We start from the raw sequence: 17,405 nt of genomic DNA, 5'->3' as shown, positions 1-17,405 counted from the left end.
AGTCGAGTCCCTCCATGCTGCTCCAGTAAACACGCTCTGAATGTTCTGTAATGGCCTTAATGCATTGTACTAAGAGTAATGATTTAGTGCCTTATGCTCAATCTTCTTGAGAACAGACGGTCTTATTTACTTCTATAATTCCAGCTCAAGCACTGTGACAGGAAATTGTGAGGCACTCAATAAACATTAGCTGAATGAACAAATGAATGAATCAACTAATCGGGCATCTTGAAAACTGTTTAGAAGAGTCATTTAGGGAACAAAGTCAGGTTTGCAGAGAAGACCATATGTAAGAGTTTATTCAGTGATTCAGCAAATATGATAGGAATTATGAGCTGACTCTGCACCAGCCATGTGCTAGTCATTAATTATAATAACAATGATTATGACTCCAACACCAGCCCAACAACTTACATACACATGAGGTGTGCTATGTGTCAGATTCTGTAAACAATAAACAATCCTGTTCACAATCCTCTGATGTACATGCTATGGTATCCCCATTGTATAAGTGAGGAAACCAAGGTACACAGATATTAGGTCCACACTCTTGACTGTAGCGATAATATTGTGTCTTGAGAGATACAAAACTGAATGATGGCTCCTACTTTTAAATAGTTGAAAGTGACATTGATGACATGGCCATTTGAAAATACAGTCCACAGTAAGATACCCACTATGATATGGGGCAGGCAGTAGGCATGCCAGAGTCTAACAGTCTAGCTCTAAACATCGATAGGTGATTTGTTCAGGGGAATCTTCTCTGAGGAAGGAATTCCTGCTCTGGAACTTATCTTCCTAGTCACTTTAATGTCTACAATTTGAACTTTTTTATACATTTAGGAACAACTTAAAGACTCAAACTAGATGTTTAAAACTAAAATATATCCAGCAACCATTTGATGATTAAGAGCACAAGTTTCCAGATAAATACTGTAGTAACTGAGATAAGAAAAAAATGATCTAAATACACAAACTAATTGTTAAGTGCTTATACAGTATTAATAACTTTCCATATGTGTTTTTAAACAGTGTAAAAAAGATGAGAAGAAAGATCTAAAAGGAAATCTACATTTTTAATGCTTTTTGAATTTTGTATTTGGAAATACAAGTAGTTTGAAGATTTCTACTGCCTGGACACATCTGCTTTCTAAATAAATGAAAAACAGCACCTTTATTTCTCCTAGATAGCAGTAACCATCAGGATATTGAAATTCAGCTACTATAATTCAATAATAAAGGAGCAAAGGGGATGGTATTGATACTTACATTAAGCAGCTGTTCAAAAGCAAAACTAAAGCCCTTCTTATAATCTGTGATTCCTTTTGCTGTAATATTATTTACTGCATCTTTCAACACTTTCTTGTTTCTTACATTTGCTTGCACAAGGTGCTGAAAACAGCTTACATCCTGGGCATTGCTGTTAAACTGCAAAAGATAAAAAAATATATATATAAATATTAAAATCAACGATGTGATTTTTGTTGAATTTGTTGTTTATAATTCTCAATACTGTTGCACTGCTTTCTCTTTCAAAAAAGAAAATGGAATAGATTGGTAATAAAAGTGCATTAAGGATCAAGCAATACTTTCACCTAAGCTCCAACTCATACTGTAATCCTGAGCCTGTCACTTACCTCCTGAAGCCTGGGTTCCCTGATTATAAATTTGGGATTTGAGTTATGTGAAGTTCCTGCTAGCTATCAATTTTCATGAGCATTAATATGAAAAAGTCTAATAAATAATGAAATATATTCAGAAACCAGAAATGATATGATAATGCCTGTGCAGGATACAGGGAAAAACTGAGTATTTTACTTGCTTCACCTAAGGGCAAACTAGATGGAAAGATAGTAGACCGAATTAAAGAAACAGAGGTTTAATAATTTAGAAATTTGAGAGTAGAGTTTTCCTATGAGGGTTAAAGCAGGAAAGCAATTTGAAACTGTGAAGAACAACTGGTGGCTTTCTAGAACTATTACTCTAGAGGTGATATACAGACTATAGTGGAATCAGGGAGGCAAGACAAAGGGCGAAAGATTATTACAGAGTTATTGCTGTAAGTGATGAGGGCCTGAACAACAGAGGCTACAGGAGGAGAGAACATAAACACCAATGACACCTGCCCCAAACCGAAAATTTGAGAATGATCACCAAAGTAATTTCATCAATCCTATAAAAAGTATTCACATAGTTCACTGGCTATTTCCAAAAAAGATAAGAACAACAGGAGTACTGCAATAAGATTCTGGATATTAAGATGAGTAGGATCATGCTATCATTTATTAACTCTGCTATTTTTAGAATTCCCTCAGGCTCTTGGGGCCTAGACTGTCATATTGGCAAAATGAGAATAATAAAAATATACTTGTTAGGAAGTGGAGGCTAGACACATTAAATGTTGAAGATAGTCTCATATCAGAAACATAATTAAATGATTTCGATAGGTGGATTACAAGCCAAAAAGTTTATTTTATAAGCGAATATATATTAAAAATACAATGCATTATTCTTTTTTCTCTGAAGATCATGGAAGCCTAATTATAAGGTGCACTGCACTTTTCAACAATCCTTTAAGCAAATATTTACTATCAGTCTGTTATTTCAAGAATTATGGCAAGTAATAGTTTTGTGCCTTCAGACGACATTAAGTAAACTGGGTTTGCGCACACATATATGTATGTTTGTATGTATGTAAGCACTTATATGGTGTTTACTATGTTCTTCATTCACTATACACTCTATAAATATTAATCTCCTCTTGGAAAATGCCCTGCAAGATGTTATTATTATCCACGAAGAAATAAGCATAGAGGTTAAGTAATTTGTTCATAGTTACATACTAAATAAGTGATAGATAGAATTCAGACGAGCACTAGGGCAGAAGTCTGGGATTTTAACTAGTCCCACACAAGCTCTCAATATATTACAATAAATTATGATTACTTCTGTTAAGCAACATAATATTATGCTCTAGAAGACAATATCAGGGGAATGGGTTCTAATTTGGACTGTGAGCAGTTAGGGGAGATTTCTGGGGGAAAAAAAATGGAGAAAGACTATTACAGGCAAACAGAACAACATTAAAAAGGCCCTAAGGTGGGGGGTGGGTATGGGAGCCTTTTAGTGAAACATAAAGAAGGAGTTTAGCTCAGTCACATATGAGGACAAATGATATAAAATGAGTTCAGGGAGGGAGGCTGGAGCTAGATCTGCAGGCATCTAATGGAAATATGAAGAATTGGTACTTTATTTTCTGTCAAATAAAAAGTCACGGAAAGATTTTAAGCCAAATGTAAAATAATTTAATCTAGAATTTTAAGAGGTCACCCTAGCTGTTGTTTGAGAAATGGTTTTAAAGTAAGCAAAATACAGAAGGAGTGGGGATAATTAGAAGGCTGCTGCAGTAACCTAGCTGGAACATGTAAAATGGCTTTATTTGTAGAGATGGTCAGAAAAGGAGAAATTCCAGATTTTGGAGGAAGAATCAATAGGACGTGGTGGTGGATTGCATATGTGGTTGAATTAAGCAAGTGGTGGTATTGTGAATGATTGCCAGCTTCCAACAGGGTCATTGAAATGGCCAGGGACTGGAGAAGTGATGGGTTCAGGGATGCTTCGGGAATAGGGAAGAGAAGTGCAGAGTTCAAGTGAGGGTGAGTTTTTAATATAAGTGAGATATGCAAATGGGATGTCAACAAATCATAACATTTAAAGCATGAAGCTCAAAAGAAGTCTTGGTTAGAGATTAGAAAAAGCTTCGGCATAGAAATTTGGTTTAAAACTATGTGAAATAAAGGTGAAGTAGAAGAGGAGTTCTTGATAAAAGTAAATAAGAGTTCAATTCCTTCCCATGGAGGTGAGAAAAAAATAAGGTGCCTGGACCATCCTGGATGATGAGAGAGAGAAAAAAGTCTCAGGAAGAAGACATTGCATTTTGGAGACAGAGAAGATGAGGACTTACTGAACTCATCCATGCTATGTGCAGTCTCTGTGGGGGCAGAACCCAGTGGAATGCACTGAAGAACAATGGGGAGTTACAGCATGTGTGGAGGCCTGTCTTCAAAGCCCGTTGACTGGGAAGCAGAGAAGGAAAAGAGGGTGATACCTGTAAAGGTGAACCTGGATTGAAGGAAAGGCTTCTTTAAAATGAATGGTCATTAGAGCAAGAGAAGATTGATATGAAAGAGTGAAGGAAGAAAATGATGCTGGAAATAGAAAGAGGTGGAAATATCTGTTTACTGTTTTATATAAGTTTGAATGTGAAAACTTAGTCTCTTCAGATCCAAATCTAACTCCCTCTTCCTCTTTCATCACTTTTCCATTTTTTGATAATGTGACACAATTTTAACCTATGTTTCATTTTGAAAATAAAAGAATGTGAGAATTCTCATTTTAGAAAGTAAAGAAAAATAATTTACCGATATATTAAAACATCTAACCTTAGAGAATTATTAGATATGGTTATAGGAAATGTTATTAACTGATTTAGTTAAACCATGAATCATGATAAAATTACAAGTTCTGCAGAAAATGAACACTGAATAATGTATTGCCCTGAGTCTTCTGACTGGCCTTGACCTGCTTTTAACACAGAAAAGTGAAGCATCTCATTAAATTACTTCAACACAAACTGATTAAATGTAAATTCAATTTATTAAATACAAATTCAGTAGTGTATAATAGAAATATTATAATTATATTCATAATAAAACATAAATAATGCAGAGAAAGAAATAACTTACAAAGGATAAATTCCTATAGCAAATCTTATTCTCCTAAGGAAAAGAATTAGAAATTTTAAAAGTTCTAAATTAGAGAGGTATATATTCACAGACATTTTATATTCACCTGCTTTTAGAACAGAAAAAAAAAAGAATGGGTTTATTTTCATAAACTGAAATTGCAGCCTTTGGTAACATGTGTCTGGATTTTAATTTATAAACCATGTATTTAATATATAAACCACATATATATTAAAAACCTTAGGGCAAAAGTTTAATAACATATCATTATAAAACTTTGAAAAAGCATATAGTTAAGGAAAGTAGATTTAAAGAGCCCTGCTTTTGTCATCTTTTAAGAAAATACTTCTTTTAAAATTATATTTTTAAACTAACCCTACGAAGTCAGAAATCCAAACTAATATCACACAGATTTCTTTCCTGAGCCCTCCAAAATTCAACCAAGTATTGAATTTTGGCATTGCTGAAGAAAATCTCTGCCAGCATCTGAGAAAGGAAGGTGTGTGGGGTTATGTGAGTTTCTGGGTAGAAATCACGAAGGACTTTGCATCTCTACTTCAGCATTTGGACATACTTTCACTTCTTTCCCATATTCCGTTCCTTCTGCCTACACTTTCCCTCTCTTCTACACTTGGTTTTTCTACTTACTTCAACATTCTTTCCTTCTAAAGGCTTTCATGACCTTCCCTCACTAGGTCAAGTCACTCTATCATAAACTCTCTTAGGCCTACATATAGCTCTTTCTTACACATTACAGTAATAACATCATACTTCTTTGTATGGTATCTTGATTGACTCTGGATTAGAAGCCCACATGGTCAAAAAAAAAAAAAATGGCTACCCCACCATTGTATTTTCAGTACTTGGCATATAATAAGTATGTTATAAAGACTTACTAAATAAATGGAATTTAAGAAAATTAAAAGATGATGTAAAATGTTGATCAATAGGCAAACTATAGACTTATTAGTGTAGTAATCGTTTTTTAGCTCTACAATATGTTGTTAAACTTATACATTCATAAATATAAAAAAAAATGTCCAAATAGACATTATTAAAATAGTCAAATGAAGATGTATGTAGAACATGTAGCGTAGAGCCTGGCACAAAACAGATGTCAAATCAACTGCAACTCTATCATTTAAAAAATTATTTTAGTAAAAAAATTAGTATACTTAATATTGAAATGAGAATGGATTCCTAGATTCATGAGAAAGAGTCAGATAAACAATTAAGATAAATAAAATATCAGCTTTAGTGAGCTTTAAATAAAGTTCACTAATGCGATGATACAAGAGCCCTTCAAACATCAGTTTAATGTTTAAAACAGTCTCTCAGATAACCATGAACATTAAATTTCGATGTTTCTAAAAACATTCTTATTAAATATCATAGTTAAGTACACATGTCAAATTAAAAGATACTTTAGGTCCAGAACAAACTGTTAATTTCTCAGAACCTTTGGATTTGTAAAGGCAGTATCTATTTTCTGATCCTCTACTGAGTAAGAAGTCACTTCATAAAATACTCCTGAGAGAGGGGGCTCTGCTGCTCTTTGGATTAACCTGGATACAAATGATGAAATGCTGGCACTGCCTTGATATTCAGCATAAGTCAAAGCATCAAGTGCCTGGAAAGCAACCTTGTCTAAGAATGGTATCTGTAATACACGTTCATGAGGCACCAACCTTTGAAAAGATTGGTGGGCTCAAGTAGTTTTACCATAAAACTTAAAAATTAAAAAAAAAAAAAATTAGAGGTAATATTCTTTCAGTTGGCACTGAAGAAAAAAAGAAATGGCGTTTTGAATATCTGTCTGACCATTCAGTATACTTTTAATTTCTATTCCTTTCCATCATCCATGGATTCTAAACTCTGATACAGGCAGACTTACTTTAGGGTACTTTGTACATTGTTTAGTCATAAAACGTTATTTATGGGGCAAAATTGACATAATTTATAATTCGTTAGTTTTTGAAATATTGTTCTAATCTATTTCCTTTCTTTTTTGCATGGAAAGATATATATAGTGCAAAACTGAGAGTTCAAACTGTAGATGATCAGCAAAAACAAGAGATCGAATCCAGACCTTTGGAACATGGGCATTTTTTCAAATTGCAAAATATGAGTAAACTTCTTAACATAATTTAACAATAAATAATCTATAGAAAAATTTATATTATATAAAGTAATTAATTGAAATGCATTATCTAAATTTTAAAAACTTACAATTTTGCATGGCAAGCAGTACAATTACAAATTATGAAGTTATCCACATTTTGGACACCAGATGGCGATGCAGGAAAAATAAAACGGAAGTGAACAGCCTGTGATCTTGAAAATCTTGGTTAACTTTTATTCTTATTAGAATTACTTTTAATGTACTTTAACTTTCCTATTTTATATAGAAAATATGGAGACTATAAAATGTAAGAAACAAAATGATTATCTTAAAATCCAGAGAAAATAGTTGATAACATTTATTCATACACATGCACCTATCACCCGTTAAGAATGATTTTAAGGTTCTTTATCTATTGCCGAATTACTTTCCAAAAATTTTGCATCAATTTACAATTTATATGTCACAATCTTACTTCATTCTCATAAACACTTAACATTGTTATTGCTAAATTTTAAGTAAAAAAAAAATATTTCAGTATAGTAATTACTTGAATTTCTTTGATGGTTAATGAAGTAACATAATCCTGGGAATTGTAAGTCATATTTTTTTTCTATTTTGTTGCTAGATTCTAATTTTAATTTTTGAACCTATTCTTTATGATTTCATAAAACAATGTTATGCTTAGAATACTATCCATCAATCAGGTAAATATTCAGTTATAGTCTCTACTAATATTTGATGATTTTGTTTGCTTATTTTACACGTTAGTGTTTAGTCATGGTGGAATTTATTTCTCCAATAGTATGAGGTAAAAATTAGAGTAATCTGTTTTTTTTTTCAAAGAGCTAGTCAGTTTCCCCTTTTATTGAATAATTACTGGTTTGTGATTCATTCTTTATAATAAGTTACAATTTGGAATAAACTTCTAGAATATTTTTATTTCTTTACTGTTTTCCATATTTCATCAACTTCTTACTTTTTAATATTAATAATAAGAATATTAGCCAACATATACTGAGAATTATAACTGTGCCAAGGTAAGCACTTTACATGTATGAATTCATTTAACCTTCTCCAAGCTTATGATTTTAGTTTTAATATAGTTTCTATTATACTGTTGAGGAAATGAGGCTTAGAGTGTAAAGCAAAGTGCCCAGAGTCACACAGTAACCAAGAGTCAGAAATCTGCTTCTAACCCAAACACCTGACACACTCACTCTACAGTGTCTAATCATTTTCAATGTATACCAGAGGAGGAAGTTGACAAATTGTATCCTATAATACTTTTTCTTTCAACTGTCTTCCTATTAAACTTCAGAACTGTTCTTTTGTCAGATTAAAATTGCGTTTACCAAATAAATTTGAGAAAAACTGACATCTTCATACAAGTCAGCTTTTCATTCCAGGAAGAATTATTCATTAATTCCACATTTATAACTATTTCCATTTCAACTCTTTTACATATACATCATATATTCTTTTCCCTGTTTTAAAATGCAGGTCCCAGATACGTTATTAGAAGTATTACTAGGTAATTCATGATTTTTGCTAATGTTGTGAATATAATTTTAATTTCTATTAATCTCTGGCCAGGGAAAACCAGAAGATGTGATCACTCTCCCACAGAAACACCAGGAATATCTTTGTTAATGGCATTCTGGAACTTGAACACTCCTGTCCTGAAATTGACCTTGCTGTAGCTCAACACTGACTGCTGGTTTGTGTTTTTTTATTGTTGTTTTTTTGTTTTTCGCCTATTGTATAAAAAAATTTGATAAAAAAATTTCCACTTTTTAATTCCATTTAGGAAAATTCCATTTAGGAAAACCAGGTCTAGTCCAGGCCCTACCTCTAATAAGCATCAATGGCTACAACTGATACAATTATCTCCTCTGAGACCTCTTTAGGTCTCTCCTTTCTGAAATGAAAGGTTTTATTAGATAGCTGAAAAAGCCCCTCATATTCTAAAATCATATCATTTAGCTCTGATAGTTTTAACTATCAGGGGGAAAAAATTACATAAATGAGTAGGAATAATAAATTCTGTATATGTCAAAAGAAAATGGCACCAATAAAATAGTGAAAATACTGGCAACATTATCAAGTTAAAATTTGTGTTTGCCTAAAATTATAAACCATCGCCCATCAAAACTTTAGCTAAATGTTTTCATTTTTAAACAAATATTTCAATTAACTTGAATAATGGCATACACAAAATTCAGTCTGTTGACCTTTGTTGAAACATTGAATACATTTCTACATAAGTCTTAGTTGTCATTTTAATATATTCTATTATTGTTTTGACACAGAAAACTTTTAAATCTAATTATATGCCTTTAGAAGAATTTCAAACAATTGAGAATGCTATACTTTTGCTTCAAAAGTAATTTGTATTAAGCTTCTGACTCACTACTCGATATTTATATTTTCTCAACCATCTTTTAATCAACCACTGTGCAATCCTGATATAATAACACTTGTCCGACTAGAAATATGAACAGCATTTTCTCCATCATCTTGAGATATAGTAATCATATTAGCATTATTTATATTACAATTATTTTTTCATAGCCCTGTGGAAATTTAAATGCCAGCTCCCAAAGATGAAGCTGTAATAAAATGACCAAATGATCATATACTCTTTATTCTCTTCCTTTTCGCCAACACTATGATACAGAGCTGGCCAACGTGTTCAATATTTCACTGTACTTAAAGCTGATTACTTGGAACATCTTCCTTACTTGAAAATAGAGCAGTTGTAAAGATTGCTGGATTTACCTAAAAAACACAAAGAGAATGATATACATATCTAATCTATTTGCAGAGATACTGCAACGCTGATGAGTGAAGATAACTCCAATCTTTTAAAAACACAAAGATATTTTATCACTGATTGAAATTTGTTATAAAATTCTAACATCTATGTAGCACTTTTTTCCCCTAGCACTGTCATGATTGACAAAAAAGTAGAGTCAATTCAAGAAGGACCACTATGTGCCTTGAAATCTATACACAGTAACATTTGAGCAAAAGAGCGTTTCTAAATTCAAAGAAACATCCATTCCTGGCAAGGAAGAAGCACAGGTATAAAGATAATAAAGAACAAATGCATATATAAAATATCAGATGGAGAGATATGCTACAAACAAAAATGAATTAAGGTAAAGCTATAGACAATAATTGAAGTGATATAGTAACTAAAACTAGAATGATATTGAAGACATAGTCATCAAAGAAGGCCTCTATAATAAGGAAGCATTTGAACAAAGACCTGAGCAATGTGGGGCGATAAGCATGCAGCTGTATAAACTTGGAAACATTAAGACTCAGGGTAAACAGACGTGATTACTAATTTGTGCATATCTGTAAGACATGTACCTAATGGAAAGAACAGATCTGTTTTTTAAACAAGGTTATTAACATCACCAATGAGTTCTAAATATGAAGCAGCATCTGGGATCACCATAAAATTACCAACTACAGTCGAAGAAATTACATTCAATCTAACTCAGTTCCATTGAGATCAAATATTATATATATTACATAACTATTTCATATATATGAAATACATATTTAAAAACTTAGAGTATGATATGATATAAATTAATAAAAATAGACAAAAAAGATACCTATTAATAGAGCATAGGGTTAAAAAAGAGGAGAGATTTCATGAGGAGTGAAAAAAAATTGGAATATATTTTAAAGGATACAATAAGCATGAATCATTTAACAAAACACTAGGAACGTAGTGGGAAAAAGCAAATGCCAGTATTTGCACCTGAAATTTATGAGACCTTAACATGAAAACTGTCACTTTATGACAAAGCCTCTCACAACAGAACATACAATAAAAAGGCATTCATGTCTTAGTACATGTTTCCAAGCTCTAGTGAAGACATCAAAATTCTCAAAATGAGTTTTTACTCCCTTAGGATTTTGCTGAAATGAGATTTTGCTATTCAAAAATTAAGGTTAATGTCTATACACTCTACTAATAAGTACCTTAGTACAGTATCACTTTATATTTTAATTTCTTTTGAATTTAAATCTGCTAAATAATAAGTTCTAATACGACTGTTTAATTTAATTGAAGTAACTGTAAGCAACTCTGCCAAGACTATAGTTTGATCAGTCTTAGTCACTCTCTTTACCTATACTCAAAATTAAATGAATAACTGTACTTTGAAAAATCTTATCCAATAAGTACAAACTTACATCTGTGCTTACTGGGCATGGAGTCTTTTCCTAACCCTCAAGCCCCAGCAAATAAGTCAATAACATTTATATTTTTTAAAATAATAGTTCAGTTCAAGATAAAAGCATTCCCTCTGCCTCACTTACTTTGCTATTTCTAAAACTACAAATTTTAAGTACCAAAATCCATCTTTAATGTATCATGTAATTAATAGAAAAAATATTTCTCATGCTTGTCAATACCTTATAAACTTTCCTTATACTCGCAAAGCAATTAAGTTATACTTTGGCAATTTTTTTTTTAACTAAATGACCTTGATTACTTGCTCTATTATTATGATCTCTAAATTTTCCTAAAATTTCAATCTTTTCTTTACAGTTTATAATTTCTTTTGTGTCTTTTAAATGAAGATAATTTTAAAAAGTAACCATCTTTACCTTTAAAAAAAGTATGATAGACAGAACTTTGATTTTTAGTGAACTTAATTTTACTCCTTCTTCCTGTTTTTTGAATAACTCCCTTCCAAAAAAGGAAATGGCTACAAAATAAACACTTTCATAAACATCCACAGAACTAGTAATTCTATGAAGTACCAAGATTTTAAAATCTAAGTCAATAATAAGCATGATTAGTTATAATAAGCCCCAGACAGGTGCCCACTGGACTTTGCTGAATGTACCTCTGTAATGTACCCTGATTTCTTCGTTTCCTCATTGCTGAGGAATCACTTGAGAGATTTGCTAACTGCAGATTCTGGCTCCATCAGTCTGGGGTGGGGTTTGAGATTCTACATTTCTAACCAGTTGCCAGGTGCTGGTCATGCTGCTTGGCCACAGGCCCCATTTTAAGTAGCAAGAGTGTAAACGCCAATATTTTTGTTTGTTGACATAATTTAGATATGAATCAATATACAGTGTTCCTGAAATCTTAATAAATGACTATTTTGTAAGACTTGAAATGAAATTATTCTCCTAGAATTCATTTATCACAAACTGTATTGGCATACCAAATATCTTTCATTTTACTTGAGCTCTGGCAAAAAAGAAAAGGGCCATTTTATAAGGGTCTAAAAGTAACTTTTTAATTTAAATTGTGCAACAACTTACAAATGTGCTTGTTATCATATGCAGAAAAGTTCCTAAACTAAGAAAACCATTAGGCATATTTTAGAAGGAAAACTGAAATTTAAAGCTCATAGGGAAAGGAACAATCCAAATTAGGTCTTTCTTGCATATAACAGTTGCAATTCCATATTTAAATAAACCTCCATTCTGACATTAGTTGGTGTTAAACTGTCAAAAAAGTGAGAAATGTCTGAAATTTCACCTACTTGTAAGTTACCGAGTTAGCCTCCTACGGTTTCAGAGATGCAAGTCCTCTGGTCAGAGACAAAAGGCAGCTTATTACCCATAGCAATAACAGTAGCCACAGTGACATCTCTGTTTGCACTCAAACCCCAATTCCCACAGGGGATATGGGGGAGGGCCAGAGGTCATCTGCACCAGCAGTAGGTATGTTTTGGGCAAGAAATCCCAAGATGAGGAATCCCTTGATCACATATATCCTCCCCACCAGAGAGAGACAATATTGTAATTACTCTGCTATGTAAACCTCTTCACTATCCTGGAATGGACAAAATCTGAGCACATTGGCTGTTAATGCGTAGACCTGAAGAACTGTGACATATTCATGAAGAACTGTCTACCAACAGTCAGTAGAAAAGTACTGGAAGATGATAATAATAACTATAACCATAATAATGACTACAGTATGTAAGCACTTCACATGTTTTATTTCATGGGGTGCTCAACAACATTCTGGCAAGTTAAATATGATTTTTCTATTTCAAAGAGGAAAAACAGATTTATAACCTTACTTAACTTGTACACGGTCATATAACTAGTAATTTCAAAGGTTGTACATTGTTGATATGCAATTCAATAAGTACATGTAAGAGGCAGGATTATCTAAGAAGACTGGGAAGTAGGTCACTTAACCAGAGGTGAGCCTTACTAATGTCACCATATCATTCCATCATGATCACCCCTTTCCCAGCCTGTGTGGCTATGGTTCCTCATTCCTCATTCTGCACTAGCATTTAGAGAATGCTAGAACTGTTGACTACAATCTAGGCAAAGGGGAGAGTTTACTTAAAACAATTCTCTCTTACAACTAATAGAAAAGATATTATGAGGAATTATATTTTGATTATTTCTTTCTGATGAGTAATCAAAGACAGCATTTTATAATGATCACAAATTAGAAAAGCTTTCCAGAAGAAAACTGACCCAAAGACCCTGAATATAATCATAATATACACATCTAATTCTTAAGTAAGGATATATGTGATTTCATTAAAACATTTGACCTCCTTCCTCAGTTGTTAACTTTTTACATATTGTCCATAATCACCATACACTGGCTTGCAACTTCTAAGAAAATGTCAAACTCCCTCACTTTTATAAACAAATTCTACTCAGTGTGCCCACATTTGAAATTTTGCATGTAAATCAGAACATGCTGTGATTCAATTGCTGCTCTTATCTACCACTTACTTCCATCAAAGCGTATAACTGGATTAGTGGGAAAACAGCTCCATTATGCTTGCATTTAAGCTCTGCTTAATAGCAGGCTTCCTTTCTGCAACAAAAAACAGCCCTGGAGATAACAGAACACTAGGAAATGATGTAGCCTTCATTCTGACATCTTATACATGATTTAAGTATAAAAACTATTGTTCTTCAAACAAAAGAAAAAATTTAGAAATATAAGCCTAAAAAATGAGAGTCTTCTTGATTTTTTTTGTCTGGTGGTTCTAGGCAACTTTGGAAAAGTATTCATATAGACTGCATCATAGCTCTTTGGATGACTGACATGACATTAGGATGAGGATGAAGAGAAATGCTGAGGGCTTTGTGGAAAAATACTGTCAAAGTTCATTACAGAATCACTACCAGGTTCCAGGTGCCTTATTATTATGCCTCCTTGGAGCTACAAAAGCTCAAAGTTATTATTGTTTCTTTCCTAGACTTTCAAACAATTTCAGAGAGAGAGAGAGAAAAAAAAAAATACATACACACACACCAAACATTACATATTTTGAAATACCTTAGAATTTCCGTATCGTCAAATTGTTGTTTGTATTTAATGAGAATATGTTAAAGAAAGTAACATAATTTTACTCTTTTCTTACCAAAATGTTGCATAAGAATTAATTCTCTTTAAATGTATCAATTTCAGACATTTTATACTCCTAAATAAAACATAGTAACAAAATAAAACTGAAGAATTTCTTTTAAACTATGAAGTTAATGTGGTTGAAATTAAATATATTATAAATGTAAAAAGGAACATGAAGTGTGATAAGAGCAAAAAATACAAGATAAAGTAAATAAATATATAAAAAGACATATTGCTTAGGCGAAATGTATAATCCAGTTATAGTATTTAGTGTTTATTTTCAATTATAGGAGTAATTGAATTCATATATGCTTTTTAAAGCCAAAATATAGTAAATTTCCTAAAAGAATTCTTCTAACAAAACATGACATTCTTCTTTAAAAATGGATAATAAATTTAGATTTAAAAAGCACTTATTTTTGTTTCATAACTTAATCAAATTTTTATCTTAGAATTTTAAAACTTCTAGTATTTTGGACTTTTATTTAAATATACAAAGTTTCACAACAGTTAGTAAACTCATTTTATATTTTTTTTCAAATATTGGCCACATAACTTTGTGGTTAAATCTAGTCTCATAAATGAAGATGGCTGTGTTCCAATTCTGTCTTCTCCTTTAGAAAAGTTACTAGAAGTCTCTTTTTCTATATCTGTAAAATTAAGTGTAGCGACATTATCTACCTCATATGATTGTTGCGAAGACTAAATGAGTTATAAAAATACGTAGAACAGTTCTTGTCACATGAGCAATTTTTAAAAATAACTAATAATTCTGTATGACTTGCGATTAAGTTGAAGATTAATGCATTAAGTATTAATAAGATAAATGATGAACATAATATAATAAGATAAACAATGAATACATGTCTACTTTAGATCTTCGTATTGATTTTCTGAAGGGCAAATCTATTGTCTGGAATAGTACAATCACGTAAAATCATTTAGTGACTTTTCAATCATGAAAATGTACTAAAGATTATTCTGAAATAATAATATTAAAAAAAAAGTGTATAGTTAAGTAAAAACATTCTAAGCATAGTTGACAAAAATATTTATCACCTTATGGTAAATAACGACCATAAACAATTGAAGTAAATTTAAAGTAACTAACCTAAACAAGCCAATATACTAGGAGCAGAGATCAGCAATAAATTTCTCTGGGAGTAGTGCGGGAAATCACTATAACTTCATCTTTCAAATATCTTCCTGAAATATTTGCTTTACAATTTGCATGAGTTGTGCATCTTTCAATATTACTCTTTTTTCCCTACTTTTGAATATGTAACTGAGATATTTTCATAATTTTTAACTTTCGGTATTGAGATACAATACTTCCAGATCAAATGCATTCCCACTCAGTACTTTCTACAAACTTTCTACAAGTTCTATTTGCCCATTTACTTTTAGCTTACATGTTCAAGCTACACCAAGTGAGGATGCCCATGTAAAAATTTATAAAGAGCTATCAATGCACCAATAAAATCTATATTAACCTGGTTCACAGAAACCACAAAGAAATATCTTGAAATTGTTTTTCTTAAGAAGTTAGTTAACAATTTTCTTTTAAAAAATACACATTTAACGACCATAATATTTTAAGGAAAAGCAAGGGTTTTTAAAACTTGTCAGGCATTAAAAATCCCAATATCAATCCCATAAATTCTTTATTTTAATTAGGAAAAAAGTCATCAGTTGCTGTCTACTGAAAGCATAAAATTCATTCAAAGCTGTTAATACTGTTTAATGAGAAATTCTTTTAAAACATAGTTAATATTTATTGTTAGCATTGTTCAGTTTCTAACTGAGGTATCTGTGTTGGTGCTCTACCTATATTTCCATGCTGGCCCAAATTTAACTGCCCAGGATTTCTGGAGCCTTCGGCCTGTGCACATGGCGGCCTGGGAACACCAGGGAGTAATCAGTAATTTTGAATACTCCAGCACATTTTCCCCTTGGAAGGGATTACTCTGATTCGTGTAACCTACAGTGGTTCTCAGAATTGCTAAGAGGATTAAGCTCTCCTTACTCAGAACATAACTTATTAAGTAATCCATCATCCATTAGTTCTCTTTTTTCTCATGTATCACTTAAGTCTTTCCTAGAAGTACTTTCCAAATCAACCATTTGTACTTGGATCCTTGACTCAGGGACTATTTCTGGGAAACCAAATCTAAGTTGATATGAGCAGTGGTCTTAGGAAGCAGATCCTTAGGATGGGATTCTGGAATTAAATCGTTTTCCAGCCATGTAGTAACAAAGACTTCGCTGGTAACTGGCTGCATATCAGTCATAACTAGAGGCAAAAAAAAAATAACCAAACAAACAAACAAAAAAACCAACCAGTTCTGAGGCTGTGGTATCACAATTGCTAAGACTTTCATCTGTAGTGATTAGAACACAATACAGACTGAGGAAGCGACATGCAGAATTTGAGAAACATAGTGATCATAAGGGTTAGGAATTAGTTGGTTGTTATCAAATTCATTGAAGAAAAAGACAACCTAAGGTCAGCAAAGTATCAACTAAGGGCAAAGTGCAAAAGACAGAAGATTTCTATGGTAGCTGATAAAGAGATTTTCATTTCTTGTTGTGAGAAAGTCAGTGTGTGCTAGCAATGGCATAAAATTTGCTTTTGAGAGTTACATAATTATAAAGGAGGCTGTATTCACAGTCTTGGCAAGTTTCTACACAAAAATTAGGACACCGATAGGCAAAGGACCCCAAGAGAAGAATGAATATATCATGTGGATGCAATTGAAAACACTGGACTTCCAGATTCCTCTCTATCTTCCTGATGGACAGAAATAATCTTTTCTCCTTAGAGGGTAGCAGTTTCTCCATTCCTAGAGATCATAAAAGATGACCCTTGCTCTTCTTAAGATCGATTTCATCTCACCTCATAGCTCTAAGCAATAGGTTAATCTCAACATGACAGAACTGGAAAAGTAGTCTCTGCTCCATGAATACAAAAAGAGAATGAATATTCAACAAAAGAGATGCGAGGTCTGCCTAATATGGACCAGCAGATACTGAGAGAATATGCCAGGGAATGGATGTTGAGGGGGGATCCTGGGACAAAATATATCTGGTCAACAACTTGGTGTGAAGGAACAAGAAGCCTGAGAGAAGAAAACACAGGGACTCCTGCATGATGGCAAAT

At 32.4% G+C, this 17,405-nt stretch overlaps 1 protein-coding gene across 7 annotated transcripts in view; it reads right to left on the bottom strand.

The window, feature by feature from the left end:
• Nucleotides 1-17,405, bottom strand: part of CACNA2D1 (calcium voltage-gated channel auxiliary subunit alpha2delta 1) — a 452,371-nt gene that overhangs the window by 97,021 nt on the left and 337,945 nt on the right. For all 7 annotated transcript variants that reach the window (XM_015599796.2, XM_015599800.2, XM_015599795.2 and 4 more), the window contains exon 11: nt 1,270-1,428. In XM_015599796.2, coding sequence (XP_015455282.1) covers nt 1,270-1,428 — 159 coding nt within the window. The remainder of the gene's footprint in view (nt 1-1,269; nt 1,429-17,405) is intronic.

This window comes from Pteropus alecto, unplaced genomic scaffold (genome assembly GCF_000325575.1).
Source record: "Pteropus alecto unplaced genomic scaffold, ASM32557v1 scaffold69, whole genome shotgun sequence".
Lineage (NCBI taxonomy): Eukaryota > Metazoa > Chordata > Mammalia > Chiroptera > Pteropodidae > Pteropus > Pteropus alecto.
Note: the sequence above shows the minus strand (reverse complement) of the source record. Positions and strands in the feature narration are given on the sequence as shown.